Source organism: Meleagris gallopavo, unplaced genomic scaffold, assembly GCF_000146605.3.
Source record: "Meleagris gallopavo isolate NT-WF06-2002-E0010 breed Aviagen turkey brand Nicholas breeding stock unplaced genomic scaffold, Turkey_5.1 ChrUn_random_7180001957487, whole genome shotgun sequence".
Lineage (NCBI taxonomy): Eukaryota > Metazoa > Chordata > Aves > Galliformes > Phasianidae > Meleagris > Meleagris gallopavo.
In genome coordinates, this window is record NW_011217667.1 from 2,053 (window position 1) to 17,685 (window position 15,633).

The 15,633-nt window shown below is 35.6% G+C and overlaps 1 protein-coding gene across 1 annotated transcript in view; it reads left to right on the forward strand.

The window, feature by feature from the left end:
- Nucleotides 1-1,157: 1,157 nt before the first annotated feature.
- LOC100538965 (centlein-like) overlaps nucleotides 1,158-15,633 on the forward strand; it is a gene marked incomplete at both ends in the record, with an annotated part of 36,157 nt that continues 21,681 nt past the window's right edge. Inside the window, 2 exons of the mRNA XM_031557777.1 lie at nucleotides 1,158-1,246; nucleotides 13,832-13,916. Coding sequence (XP_031413637.1) covers nucleotides 1,158-1,246; nucleotides 13,832-13,916 — 174 coding nt within the window. The remainder of the gene's footprint in view (nucleotides 1,247-13,831; nucleotides 13,917-15,633) is intronic.

Here is a 15,633-nt window from a genome sequence, read left to right on the forward strand (position 1 = left end):
TTTTTTTTCCAGAGAAATGCTGTTTTACTTATCTGTTCTAGATTATTTCCGTGAGTTTCTTGCTAACAAATTAAATCTTTATCTTAGCATACTCTTAGGTTCTGGAAACTAGATAGAAAGGGGAAGCAGGGAAATTGTGATAGCTATTGGAGTGGTAACTTTTCTTTCATGTCATATATTTTTTTTCATGTACATTCCACTTTTTTTTTAAGATTAAAAGCTAGTAAAAGTAGCCTAAATTGCATCTTTGTGATTTTTTAATCTAGTTGGCTGTTTAACAGTTTTGATTTATTAATTTCTAATTTGATGATAGCCTATTTTTAATAGACTTGATATTAGTCCAGTGCATGCTTTATGTATGTATGCATTGCTTTCTTGCTCTACTCTCCTTGACTTCAACATTGCTGATCTTTGTCTTATGTTTATATAGTTAACACATTATGATTTTAATTTTCGACTGCATCAATATTGGTGCTTCCAGTAATACTACTGTATCGTAATACAAAATAACCGTGCAAAATAACATGTTACGTGTAGTGAAAAATAGAAATCTGGAAAAGCTTTTAGCTTACCTTTGACTCTCACTAACTTTCTTCATTGCATTTTTTTTTTAAAGCATTTTTTTCTCCCTCTTATTTAAGAATCTTTTCTGAAGCTTTTATATGATGCAAGTTAGAAGATTTGTTAGACTTATACTGTCTGCTTTGAAAAAATATCTAGGAGTTATGCATAACAGACTTTAATGTTGAAGTATGTATTCTATGTATGAGGTATGAAGTAACTATGTAGTATGTATTTACAACTATGAAGTATGTTGTAAACTCAGCGTATATTGATAGTAGGACAGACATGTCTACTAGATGTTCTTGAAGTTGATACAACAAAAGGCAGTTTTGATTGAATAATGTTATTTTTTGCTGCTGTATGTCACATTGCACACTCTTTTATAGTTGATTGTTCAAAAAAAATTCTACATTGTTAAAACTGTTTATTCAAGAACTGCTTAGTATGTTTTTGGTCTCAAGACAGGTAATTCTTACTATAATAGAGAGGTTTTTTTAAATATTTGTCTTCTGTATGTTCTCAAGTTGTCTTTTTGGTTATGAGAGAGATAGTATGTACTTATTCTATTTTTGTCTTTTTTTCTTCTTTTTAAGGCTGACAAAGAATTTGTGTGGTCTCTTTGGAAACGTCTCCAAGTGTCAAATCCAGACCTTACACAAGCTATCAGTTTAGCTGTGGAAAGGTGAGTTTAAACATTTAACATTTTTTAAAAACAAATAAAACTGCTGATACTACATTCATGTTTTTAATTGAGAAAAAGTGCATGATTTAAAAAGTGTTACACATACTATATATATATGCATACCTATTATTGAACTGTTTCAAATGTACTTAGAACATGTTGCTAGTTTCCTTTTTGTGCTGGGACATTTATCTGCAGACGAGAAATAGCTCAGTTATTAGGATAGTTCTTACATACTACTTTTGCATTGCATGTGTATTTTGATTTGGGAAATTATTTAAGTGTATTTAAGATGATTTAGGGACAGATTTACTGTTTGTTATCATGTTAAAAACCTTATTGTAACCAATTTGTTTTAGGACGAAATTTGATTATATGTTGTTGAGGTAGTAGTTTTACTGTTCTTTCTCCAGATATCAGAAGACAAAACATTTGTTTTCCTTAACAAATTTTATAGTATTTTATAGACAGATGAAAAGTATGGAATATTTTAGCTCATTGAAATAAAGCTTAATAAGCTAGAAGAAGATTTTCAGGCTTAATAACATTTTTGTTTTGTATTCCATCTAAAACAAAGTAGGATATTAGGAAAAGTAAAGCATAGAGATACTGGGATGTATTTAAACAGTGTTAAATGTAGTGAATTATTTGTGCCTCTGCATACTTTATAAAATTCAAGGCTTCCTTCCATAATTTTTTATCTTCATGTCTAGGAATATGTTTTGTTATTAACCTTTACTTTAAATTATCACAAAAATTGATTCTGAGTGTATTATGCTGAATGTTTTTACTAGGGTGGAAAACGTCTGTGGTAGCCTTTTAACTTGTAGCTTAGCCTACCACGAGATAACAAAACTAGACTGCTGCAATAATCTTTTCTATAATAGTCTATTTCATATGAGAGTAAGAAGTAACATGCCCTGTATAGATACTTTGAACTTTTTATGTAAAAGTTGCTGACTGGTACCAATCACCAACTTCTACATAAAATAAGAAGGTGTGACAACATGTTCTTATTAAGGTTTTTGCTTATATCCTCTCTTCTTTCAGAACAATACTGCCACTTCAGAACACATCACAGAAACTCAAAGCTATACATCTATATTGTATAATTCTCCTCTCAAAGTTATGGATTTAAGAAGAAAGAAATTAGTTCCCCAACATCTTTTTAGGTGATATCTTTACCAAAAAGAATCTTGGAATAGGTCTGTATAGAACCTATTCAGTATACAGGAGTATCATAAATGTTGACTTGAACTTTGGATTTACTTTGATGTGACAGATGGAGCAATATCATGTTTTTTTTTGTTTGTTCGTTTGTTTTTCTGGTTGATGTAGCTTCTTCTCTTTCACCTCAAAATGGCTTAACTGCTTCATTGGAACAAATTTTTAATGAATCTAAATTCACTTTACTTGTGAATCTTCTGCTCAACCAAATTACAGCCTGGCATATTCTGTTAACTTTTTCAGTTATAGCTTTCCATAGTCTTTTCTGAAGATTTTCACACTCTTCTGTTTCATGAACTTCATCCTCTTCCTTCAGGAAAAACTTGTTTTCTTCCATGCCTTATAGCAGAATGTACAGTTGTGGTATCATGACAGTTCATCTCAGTTCAGAAATGTTGATTAAATATCTGGGTAATTTATAATCAGCACAATGTTTGGTCAGGAAATTTTAGCTTTCTGACTTTGTTAATTTAGTAAAGATAAGTGGTTTTAAAGGGGAGAGTGTTGGGATTATTAAGTAATGATTATAAGCAAAATGATTTCTAAAGCAGATCTCTCAGCTCAAAGCCTTTTCTGTGTACCACATAAGTTAAGATGTTAAGTATAACATGAGGGTTTGGACTCAGTGATACTTCTGGATCCCTTCCAACTCAAGATAATCTGCATGTGATTCTGTGATTATATCTGATAAAAACAAAAACGACAACAAAAACAAAAACCAGCTCAACTCTTGTTTAACTCATCTGTATTAGGAACAAGACTGATCCTTTTGTTAATGTTTTCCAACTTGATTTCCATCTATCGTTGACTTAAATGATTTTTGAAGTGGATAAAAACAGAATGAAATGGATTTAGAACTTTTACTGCCTCTGCTTGGGTTTGTACTGTGAATACTGCAAATGTTTGCATAACTTCATTTTTCAGTGTGTTCTGTCTGTTGAAAATTCAATCACCAAAAAGCTTTCAGTGCCAGCTTCTTATAGACTGTCTGAGATCAGAATCATAGAATGGTAGCTGTTATGCAATGGGGAGCATGTCTGGCTGCTTTATTCAGTTCTGATGATTTACCTGTTGCAGTTTTTTTTTCCTTCTTAGTCTGCAGAACCGTAGAGGGGTTCTACAGAGACACCTCAGGCTTTGAGGCAGGCCTTTCCCTCTTAGTCTTTGTCGTAGCAGTTTGCCATTTCTCATCACTGTTTTCTTCGCCTCTGACTGGATGTGCAGGTGGGGAAGTTTGGGGCTGTTTGGCCCTGGGCTGTGGATTTAATGCGGGTTGTATGTGAATCCAGCTGTCTTTCCCCATTGCTGCCCTCCCTGCAGCTCAGTCATCTGTCATGGGAGATCCTCCGCCTTGGCAGAGGCATCTTATGCAGGTGAGTTTGCCACTCTCCTCTACTCCAGGAGCAAGGTCCAGGCACTTCCCACAGACTACCGTCTGCACAGATGCTTCTTCCTTCAGTAGCTCTGTATGGATGGAGGCATTAGTCGTGACCTGGGTAGGTGGTGCATACCACCCTGCTAAAGCTGCAGCCTTAGCTTGGTGTTGAGTGCTTCTGCCTCAAGAGTCAGGTGGAATCAGTGCCCCTCACTTCTGCAGCTGGTGGAAAACCTCAGCATCCTGCTGTGAGAGCTGCTGCCACTTGTGATGCTCATGCCTTGTGCTTGGTTGGTAGCAACTCATCCGTGAGCTTCTTTGAGGGATGTGGGTATGGTCTCAATTTGCCTGGCAATGCCCACACCACGTCAGCCTCTTGCGTGAGAGCTGCCCTTGCTGTAGGGTTGCTCTCCTTTCTTGTTATTTCCCAGACAAAAGAAATCCCTGCAGCCTCATTGTACCTTGAGATTGGTTGCTCTGGTTCAGGCCAGGATGGCTCTGAAGCAGCTGTTCTTGATGACTGAGTCCCCTATCTACTGAAAATAATCATACTCTAAGAAAGTGTAGTCTTTCTGTTTCTTAGATCACATTTAATTAATCCATCAGTATTGTTGCATGGATTTCATTCTTCAAGTTAGTGAAATCAGCAGCCAGACTTCCTTCAGGAGATTACAGTAACAAGAGAAAGAACTCTTATGAGTGAAAGGACAGAGTGTTAACTTAAAATCTTCTACACCACAGGTGTGTAATGAAGAAGGAAAAAAATAATGTATGCGGACTGTTCCAAAAGTAGTGCCTTCTCTTTTATTATGTTGGCCCATGACACCAGAGGTAGATGTTGGTGGTTTGGCAGTAGAGGCTGAGCCTTCCCACCGATATTCTTACATCTTGTTGCTATGTGACAGATGGCAGAGAGGGGCAGTCTAAAACAATGTCTGACATGGAAGTGCATGTGGAGTGAAGTTGTGGAACTGAATTCCTCCATGCAGGAAAAATGGCACTCAGTGGCATTCATTGATGCTTGCTGAGCATTTATGGAGCACAGTGGATATGAGGTGGTATGTGATGCTTTTCAGCAGTGGTGACAGAGGTAGTGGGTCACCTCTGCTGGTGCAGACTGTTACCAGTGTGGCTTGCAAGCTCTTGTTCACAGGTGATGAAAATGCATAGTTTGTGGTGATTATGTTGACAGATTGTGTTTTGTAGCTGAAAATTTGTTCTATCAAATAGCGTTGTGGTGCTCCTTCTATTTGTTGTAGTTTCCATGCAATTAAACAGGAGGCTTTACTTTTGGGGCAGCCTACGTGTTGGCAGTACTAGCTGCACAGTCAAGCGAATTTTATTAGTAACATTAATTTATATTTGTAACATTAAACTATTTCTTATATTATCCTTTTCTGAAATAAACAAAAAAAATTTAGAAGGCATAATTTGGGAGATATAGGAGGGAATTAACAGTAGGTTTCCATTATTTGTGTGCTATCTTGAAGTGCTTTCATGATCCTAAAATAGAAGTTCACCTACCCTAAAACTGTAAAAATGTAACTGGTGCCTTTTTATTCATGTGCTGTCAATTCTTACAATACACCAATGATATTCTGCTTTTCAGCAGTCTTTGCAGTTCTTGCTGGATAACTGTAACTATATTCCCATTTTAATATTCAGATATAAACAAAAAATTATCTTTACTGTGCAAATGAGAAATGCCTTTGGGATATGTAAAAGCCTCCAGGTATTCTCAAACAAGCCATTGTAAAAGTACATCTCACGTTAGTATACTTTCCAGCTACTTTAAATACTATTGATCTCGGTATTATGTAAAGAGCACGCTATTTCTGGCTCACTGCTTTTTGAAATATTCACTTTTTTGATGATGAATTTTTTTTAAAAAGGTTGCTTAACAGTACCCTTTACAGGTAAATACATATATAAACTCAGAGTTGAAGATCAGATAAGAGTATCAAATGGTTTAAAACACTGTGGTAAACTTTCAGAGACCTCAGTAAGACTTTCATGTTACATGAAATCTTGATAGGTCAGTTGATTCTGGTTTTCCTCTGGGACATCTGACTGCCTTTCTCCTGAAAGGTGGAGTCAGACTGTGGCAGTGATACAAAATTTGGTACATGTTGATGGAGATTGTATTACTATTACTAGGTGATATCATTGCTTTGGCTATGTTTTTCTACACCTATTCCTAGTGTGCTATCTTGCAAGACTTCATTGAAGAGTGGGAATGAATATAATGTTTGATATCATTATGGCAGCCTAACATTATTATTCCAGTAATGGATAGAATTTCATTGTTCTTGCTGGAATGTCATGTCTTTCTAAAGGTATAGAAACAGAAGAAAACAGGGCTGAAGAACTAGTGATCAGAAATATCCATAGAAATTTTTGGAAGGGTTATCAAAGGAACTTATTCTACATTTTGCTGTGTTCTGTGGATAGCAGAATATTGAAGAAACATGAAAAATAAGGTTGGTACAGATTCCTCACTGGTTGAAGATGCATATATGAACAGGAAATAAGTACTTTTATGCAGAAGGGTGTCAATGCTTTGTATGTATGAGTAAACATAGATTGCTGATATTAATTGAAAAATAATTTTCAAAAGGTAACTTGTATCTTTTGAAGGGATGGTAAACAACTTTCAGAAATTTTCTTAAGCCTTTTTTTTTTTTTTTACCCGTGCACAGTAGGCAACAGAATGACAGAACTAGAAAATAAAGAAGTTCTAACATGTTCTTGAAAATTGTTACTGTTTTGTCATTGAGTTTAAAGGAAAGTGGACTCCCTAGTTATTATCACTCAATAAAGTGGATGGAATAATAGAGCATAAGGGTACAACCTTTCTATCTAAGGTCAAATAATTGTGATTGTCTACAGTTGATGAAAGTTTAATATCCTATTTCATTAAAAATTCTCAGAACATTGAACATAAGTCAACATTCCATGGAGAAGAAAGTATTATGCAGCTTGCATGTGTGCATATCTGCATATCGGAGCACAAAATATTGACATGATAATTGCAGTCAAGCCTGATTGAACAGCAGCCTGTGGGAATTCAGCTGGTGTTGTACCAACTGGATGGCTGCTCAGGACACAGTTTGAAATGCAAGGTGCAAGTTAGCACTTTATTCAGCACAGGCAGGCATCATTTAAAAATCCTTGGGGGAAACCCTGGTGATGTGCAGATGTTAAAGCAGTCTGTTCTGAAGTGCTGATATTTTAAACACTGTAAGAGGGTTGTGTATTTTAGATGAAAAATGTTTGCAAAATTATTAGGGAAAAATGTCACTTTATTTTCTTTTCTGCCCTAGTATTCTATGCGTATTGCTTAAAATACGAAACACTGATAAATCATCTAGTGAATTAATTTAGAAATGCAAGAAATTACATGTCTTTAATGATGTTTTTTCATTTTGATATGTATGATATAACATAAAACTGGTAACAAACACAGCTTCTAAGGTCTAGGTGAGATTAAACAGTATATTAAATAAAAATTATTTAATTCTGTTTTCTTATCTCAATCGGTGTACCAATACACTAACGTTTTTAGTTGAAAGTTTGAGGTGTAGGCTCTGTTTCTTCTAACCACTAATTCTGCAGCCAGAGGGCTGTGACTGTACACAGCAAATTACAGTATTGGTGCCATATTCACAATAACATTGACAGTGTGTGATGTGTGCCTTTGCCTTGCACATGGGCCATTCATTTTCTATTTAATAATAATATTGAATACATGCACTTTCACAAGTATGCTAATGGAAATGTAAAGACAAGGAGAAATAATAATTACATTGAATGGTGCATCAAACCAGTTCATTATAACTTTTAAAAATAGGAATATTTCCAGATTTTTTTTTTTTTTTTTACTTTTAGTTATAGATAAAATATGTACAGTGTTAAGATATAACATTTGTTGTTCTTCTATCATGGATCTCAAAGTTTGCAGAGTAAGTTTAAGTTTTTTAGATTGTATGGCAAAATCTTTAGATTGTGTTAGATTTTTTAAAATCCTACTATTTATAAAACCAAATGGAGATACTACATGAAACTTGTGAACAGTAACTCCAATTTTTTATTAGTTAGAATTATTTTCATTAAGTTGATGTAAAAATGGCTCAATTATATATACATCTTTTTTTTTCTAGACACATGATTGATTGGTTGATTAAGATCTGTGTTAGCATTGAAGATGCCTCTCTTCCCAGAATACTTTCATTGAAGATTTTAGGAAGCGAGATGTCTTGTGAACTTCTCCAAACTTTTTAGTTTTGAAAACCTTGGCATTTTTTGTGCTCCTTATTCTGTTTTCACACCTCATTCATAACTGTTTCCTTGGAGTGTAATGTTTCATTTTTGACAAGTCATTAATAATGGTCCAAACCTCAAAAATGTTATCCTGTCCTGTTGTGTAATGTATCATGTAACACAGGAAAAAATCATAATAGGAAAAATGTTAAACAGTATTTCTTCAGTTTCTTCATTTTTGTGGAAAACTGAATCTAGATAGTCTATGTAGCTAAATACAGCTGTGTTAAACATTTAAAATAGGTAGTACTCATGGGAAAACTGATTGGAGCTTAAAACTTGTACAAATTGACAGCCTCTCTTCATTCCATTTTTCATCCTAGAGAAGTCTGGAAATATTCTTAGCTCACATCATTATTGCTCATCAGTGGTTCTAATTAGCTAAACAGGAGTTTGTCTCAGTCATTGATCATCATCAGCTTCTTGACAGTGCCTGATTTTTTTCCCCATATTGCAATGGACCTTTTTTAATATGTTGGAAATACATAACAGCTCAATTAATAAAGTCAGTTGATGATTTTTATGCATATTTCTAAAAAGTAGGAGGGTATTATTTCATTTCTTGTCTAATATAATTTTAATGCACAAAAGCAAATAGAAGTATGATACGTGAGTTTCAGTCATATTACCTTGAGGGTCTATGGGGGACTGTACTGTAATGAACACTGGAAATTATTTTGTGCCACCAGGAGGAGCTCCTGGTAAAGTTCCTTAGGAGATTTCAATTTAAGCTTTAGTGTTCTGAAGGCATCCATTGTGTTCTTATATTCTTAAAATCATTATTTTTAGAGCTGTGTGTGATAACTAGTGCAGCTATTTTGTGAGGCATTACATATCTCATCATCTTGAGAGCCTGAAAAAAAGCCCCACCCCTTTTAGCCAAAAAATGCCATAAATTTACGTTAGGCTTTTCCCATTGATTATGATGATGATGATGATGATGATGATGATGGATCTGTATTTACATACATTGTTCCTTGATAGCTTTGTTGAAAGGGCTGTTTGAGCATCAACTAGATAGAGAAAGTACTGAGTTTAATTAGAAATATTCCTTGAAGAACTAAGTCATTTGTGTGTGTTTACAAATGTAGGCACATTTTTTTCCTAGGCACTTTTTTTTATTCCTTTCTCTGTGGTTCAATACTTTATTCCCATAAACCTATTTGATAAGGGCTTATCCTAAATTTACAGGACTCTATAAATTCTTCACTAGTGATAAAACATCTGAATTAGCTACGTGTATTGTTTTTCAGATCTCAAGATAAGTTTGTTCTTCTGCTTTGCTCTTGTCTTGTTTATTCACTTTCTTCCCCTTCTCTCCTTAAAATGAAAATACACCTGTGGAATTCTTTTGAGGTTTGCCTTGAGAAATTTGTCTTGACCCCTCAGTGTTTTGGATCAATTAATCCATTAGAAAACAGGTTTAATACATTTTGAAGTGATGATTGCGTGGCTGAGATAAGAGGTTAATTAGTTAGCCAGTATTTGTGTTTAATTTGGCTTAGTTTTATAAAAAGCCAACTTTCTGAGAGAGGGTGGTGGTTAGAATAGTTGAGAAGGCAGTGGCAGATTGTAGGTGGCAGACGGCACGAGAGTAGTAAGAGCAATGGTTTAATTTAAAAATGCAAAATAGAAACAGCTGAAGTAAAATGGGGAGGGGAGTAACTCAGTGTTGGAACAGTGCATCTGATGTTTCAGTCAGCAACTGAAGTCGAGATACTTTTGAAGGCAAGAGGCAGTATTATTCAGTGGTGTTGGGGGTTTATGGCTGTATTCTGTTTGCTAACTATGTTGTTACTGTTCCAAGTACTTTATACTAGAGGCCTTCTTTTTTTGTTTCCTAAAGCTTTTAAAGTTTTGGATCAAGCAAAATGATTTTATGTGAGTTAAGAACTTAAGATAAGACAATATTCTAACTTATCCAGTTGTAGTTAACAACTAAATCTACAATTTAGTTAGATTTATATCGGTTAATCACTTCATTAAAGAGTGTGGTGCCTTTAGAAGAGAGAACCTATCTCCCAAAATATTTGGATTTTGTGTACTGCAACTACTCTTTAGGAAAAAAAAAAAAAAAAAGCTGCTAGCCATTGGGGACCACAGAGCAAAGAAGCTCATTATGAGAAAGCGATGAGGATTTTAGGCTGGAGCAGACTTCTGGTTCATTAAAGTTGCAGGATAGTTTATAGTAACTGTCATAAGCAACAGACCTGTTTCAATAGCACACAAGCTCCAAATATTTGAGATTTTACTTATTTACACCTAATTTTTAAAGCGATTTTGCAGATAATGGTCTGTAAAGGATTATAAACTTTTCAGAAATCCCTTTTGTTTTTTAAAACCTCATTGAGAAGTTGAGTTCTTGAATTTTAGTGTTGTGGTTCAGCCCTGGTGGGTAGCTGAGTCTCGCACGACCACTTTCTCACTCTCCTGCAGCAAGAGAATCAGAAGAGTAAAGTGAGAAAACTCATGGGTTGAGATAAAGTTTAATGGGTAAAACAAAAATTGTAGGCAAGGAAAGAACAATGAAGAATTCATTGACCACTGGCGGGTAGATAGTCATTTCCTGGGAATTAGGTCTTCATCACTTGTGATGCTTACTTGGGAAGACAAACACTGTAACTCTGCATGTCTTTTTCTGTCCTCCAGCTCTTATTCCTGGGCATGACGTCGTATGGAATGGGATATTCCTTGGGTCAGTTTCAATCAGCTTTCTTGGTTGTGCCCCCTCCCTGATCCTTTTTCATGTCCAGCCTCCTTGCTGGTGTGACAGTGTGAGAAACACAAGAGGCCTTGACTCTGTAAGCACTACAGTGGAACTGCTAAACAAGCAAACAAAATAAAACATACCCAAACAGTGCCATATGAGCTGCTAAGAAAAAAAATGAACTCAATCTCACTCAAAATCAGTGCAAATAGTGAATCATTACTAGCAAGGCAGGTCAGTTTAATTGTGTGCTGTATATCTTTGAGACTTACATATTTCATTGTTTTTCCTCCGGTGTCTTTGTCCCTAGTTTTTTCTTCAAAAGACATCACAATGTAACTTTAGAGATAAATGAGCTAGACTTCCTAATAGGATGCATTTCTGTAACTGCAGGCAACTTTGTACAGTTTTAGTAGGGTTCAAAGAGAAACAATTAAAAGCTATCTGTATCTCTGGAAGTAATGCTTTATTTCTATGGAAACTACAACTGATACAAAGAGCGAAGTAACATGATTTGCTTGTACAAATTCTCAACTACAAAACACTGTTTTTCAACATAGTTACCACCGTTGGCTAAGTGTTTTTGCCAGTGGTGATGAGGAGCCTGCATGCCACTCTCATAAAGGTCTGCACCACCAAAAGTCATCCTCTGTTTCACAGCTTCTGTGATGGTGTCGTTGCTAGGAAAATATTGCCAGTGCAGTCTATCTGTCATTGGCCTGAACAGATGGAAGTCAGAAGGTGCCAAATCTGGACTATATGATTGATGTGGTAGGATAGTCCAGCCAAGACTGCCAGTGTGCTCCATGGTCTTCAAACTAATATGAGGTCTGGTGTTATCATGCTGCAAGAGAAAGGTTGTCTTCTTTTTTGGCCTGAATCTAAAAGTTTGAGCCTTCAACTTAGTCAGTGTTGCTATGTGATGAGAGTTGATGGCTTGTCCAGGTTCCAGGAAGTCCAGAAGAATCACCACTTTACAATTGCTGGAAGACAGTGTACATTACTTTGCACACAGGGAGCTGCATCTTGAGCTTTTCATTTCATGGGGAATTCAGATGTCACCACTCTGTGGACTCCCATTTTGATGCTGGTTTGTAGTGGTGACACCATATCTCAACACTGGTAATAATGCAATCCAGGAAACTGTCACCTTCAGCTTTGTGTTAGTACAATAGGTCCATGTAACTTGCATATAGTGCTCTTTCTGTTTCTGTTGAGCATTTCTGGGCCTTGCCTGATACAAACTTTGTGATATTCCAACACTGCTACTATTGTTTCCAATGCATTAAAGCTGACATTCAGCTCTGTACCCAGTTCCCTGATTGCAGTGTATCTTTTTGGGTGGATTAGCTCCTCGAGACTCTCTTCTTTTGTAGTGTGCCGTGGTTGTCCAGAACATGGCTGGTCTTTCACAACGCTGTTTCCGCTCCTGTAATGCACCACCCACTGCCTCACTGTGCACGCATCCATTTCCACAAATGCTTAACAAGTGTCAGTGGATGCCAATGGTTGTAATTTTTTATCTGCGTAGAGGAATTCAATTCTACACCTTTGCTTTCATACGCACTTCCATGTCAGATACCATTTTTTCAGACTGCCCCTCTGCTGCCCTCTGCAACAATTATAATGGAATACTGGTGGGAAGGTTCAATCTATACTGTTTGACCACCCACATCTGCCTCAGAAGTTGTGGGACAACATAACAAAATAAAAGGCATTACTTTCAGAATTGCCCTTGTATTTCACTATTTGCACTATGAGGCCTTGAGATCTCAGTCCCCAAAAACCATGCAGTGAATTCTGTACCATTTTTACTTACTTCTTTTTTTACTCAAGATCAGTCTAGCTATAGAAATTGTTTAAAAGTACATGGTACTAAAGAGCCTGTTGGGACAGTATACTTTAGCCTTTGAAGTCACTGATTCAAGTAGAATACACATAATAGAGAAGAAAAAGAAATGACCATATGTGTACTATCTTTAATTTTCCGTGATACAAAATCCTGTTTCTTCAGTTGCAGTGTGTCAAAGTTCTGTTGCTCTTCTGCACACAGCTGGATAGTGTTATCCACTTTTGATCAGATCCCTTCTGCCTCTGAAAGATTTCCATAATCTGAATGAATTTCTGCTTATCTGTCATCTGTGGTGATTGGGATGCCTGGATTTAGCTATTTTTAAAGAACAGTACATTTCTCAGATGTTTTGTCAGAGATGTCTTGTGTTAAGGAACATCTGTGTATCCCTACTATCTCACCATAACTTTTCCTAGAAGTGTAGCCAGTAACCACAGCATTTAAAATAGTAAAGAAAAAGGATCACAATGAGATGAGGTAGTTCTACACAGCATTAATAACTCATCAAATGATTTTTTATGAAATACCATGATCGTGATTGTACCCTTGTACTTATAAACCACATTGCTCTGCTCATTCCCATTAACCAATCTTCTCAGCCTTCCCTTTTTTGTCCTAGTCAAATTATAGATTCTACCCATGTGTAAGATTGTAAATGATAATACCATCATCCATGAAGTGCTAAAGGTTTGTTTTAGATGGAGAAATGCTGTCTGGTTCAGAGAAGGATTTCACGAATCTGAACAGTTTAATGTCAGTGTGTTGCCAAGGAAGGAATAACATTTTGTTCAATCTGTAGGCAAAAATACCTAGTGCATTTTGGGAGGAATGAGATAGCTAAGTTTAGCTATTTTAAAATGTGTTCCTAATACCTACTGCTTCAGTTTCTTTCTGAAGAAAGTTGTGTTAGCTGTTTACAGATGTAATTTGCTGTCACTTGCCATATGCTCCCTGATTAACTCTGCAAGGCCTGTCAGCTTCAAATAATTCAATTTTCTGTGTTTTAAAATAACATTCATTATCAAGACATGAAAAATTTAAATGATTAACTGTAAATTGTGACTAATAAAGTGTCTTCTTTTTTTTTTGTTTGTTTGTTTCTAGAGAAAAGCAGAAAGCTGAAGTCAAGGACAGAAAGATATTAGAAATTTTGCAAGCTAAAGACAGCGAAATAGAAACCCTAGAACAGGTTAGTAGTACATTTAAATAGAGCAGTTAAGAAAACTTATCATTGACATCGGATTTGTATTTCTTGAGAAGTAAAAACAGTTAGTTGTGTTTTTAGGTGAAAGTTGTGTGTGATTCAGAAATGATAAATTTTGAAAAAGTCTTTAACTCTGAAGAGTTGTTCAAAAAGTTGATGTTTAAATTTAAAAACTTTCTGTGAGTTCTGAGACGTTTTAGGAACTTAATGTTTCATTTTGGTGTACCAGAATGACCTAAATTTGTGTTTTCAATTTTGACTAGGTTTAGATTTGTAACTTAATAGTGCTCTGGAAAGATTTGCCATCTTGACAAATACAGTAATCAAAAGTAAAATATTTTTAGAATAATGAGGACTAAATAATTAGTGTCCTAAGAGTAATACAACCAATTATTTTTATCTTTACTAACACATAACAGCATTTACTAGGTTCGTGGTTACCAGAAACTGTAGCGTAATACTTCCAAATCCAAAATGTCGTGCGTAAACATCTATGTCGTGTATTCTTTATTGAGCTGCTTATTCAAATTTGAATACTGTGCTTAAGTATAAAATTAAATGCAAAACGCGTTGAGCTAAGCTGTTGGCTAAACTGAGGAAACGTGAGCTCATTTTCTAAAAATCAGAATAATTCTGAAAAGTAATCAAAGTTGTTGAATCTTCATAGGATTTGAAGTACAATATTTATGAAATTAAGCATTAACAAGCACTAAATAAAGGCAAAAGAACAACTTCTCTTTATTCATAACTCTCTAATGACTTTCTACTCAAAACTAAGGAAAGCAAAGTTTACTTTTCAATATTAACTACATTACTAATACGATAATATCATAATTATATCAAACATTGTATGAGAAAGAAAAAACAGAATTAGGATTACTTCACAGATACCGAGCCAGTTAGGAGAAACACAAAAGTTCAGAGTGTTCTTTCACATGGCTAAGGCTGCAGCACCCAGGGACAGAAGGCTGATTAATAACTGTAGGTTTTTTTTTTTTAGAATCACTCCCAGGGTGAGCTTGGTGGAAGGGGCTTCTGGAAGTCTTGTAGTCCACCCTACTGGTGAAGCAGGATTTTTTCTAGCATCACTTGCCCAGGACTATTCCCAGATGACTTTTGCATATCTGCAAGGAAGGAGACTCCACAACCTCTCTGCGCAATATTTGCCAGTGCTTGATCACATGCACAGTGAAAAAGTGTTTTCTGCTGTTTGAAGGGAACCTCCTGTGTTTCATTTTGTGCATATTAGTACTTCTCCTGTTGCCAGGAACTGCTGAAAAGAGCTTGGCTCTGTCGTCTTTGCACCTTCTCTTCATAAGTTCATACACTTTGCAGATATTTCCCCTGAGCCTTCTCTTCACTAAGCAGTCACAGCAACAGAAATGTGATTTGTTTTACATTATTTAGGAGGACACTAATTATGTCAGCAGTTCTTACACTCTTAAGTGGCATCGGTTCAAGTTTTAAGAAATATTTCAACCGCAACATAGGAATGAACATCTCATAATCCATGCCCAACTACAATTTCAAAATACTTTTAATTCAAATCTCAGTTAATCAGCAACATAAAGAGCAGAGCTGAATTGATAGAAGTACTTGAACATTTTCACATCTTTCATACATGATTCAGTGTAATTTTGTATTGAACTACTTAAAATCACTAGCAAATTAGGCTAAGGGACAAGAAGTCATTACAGTACAC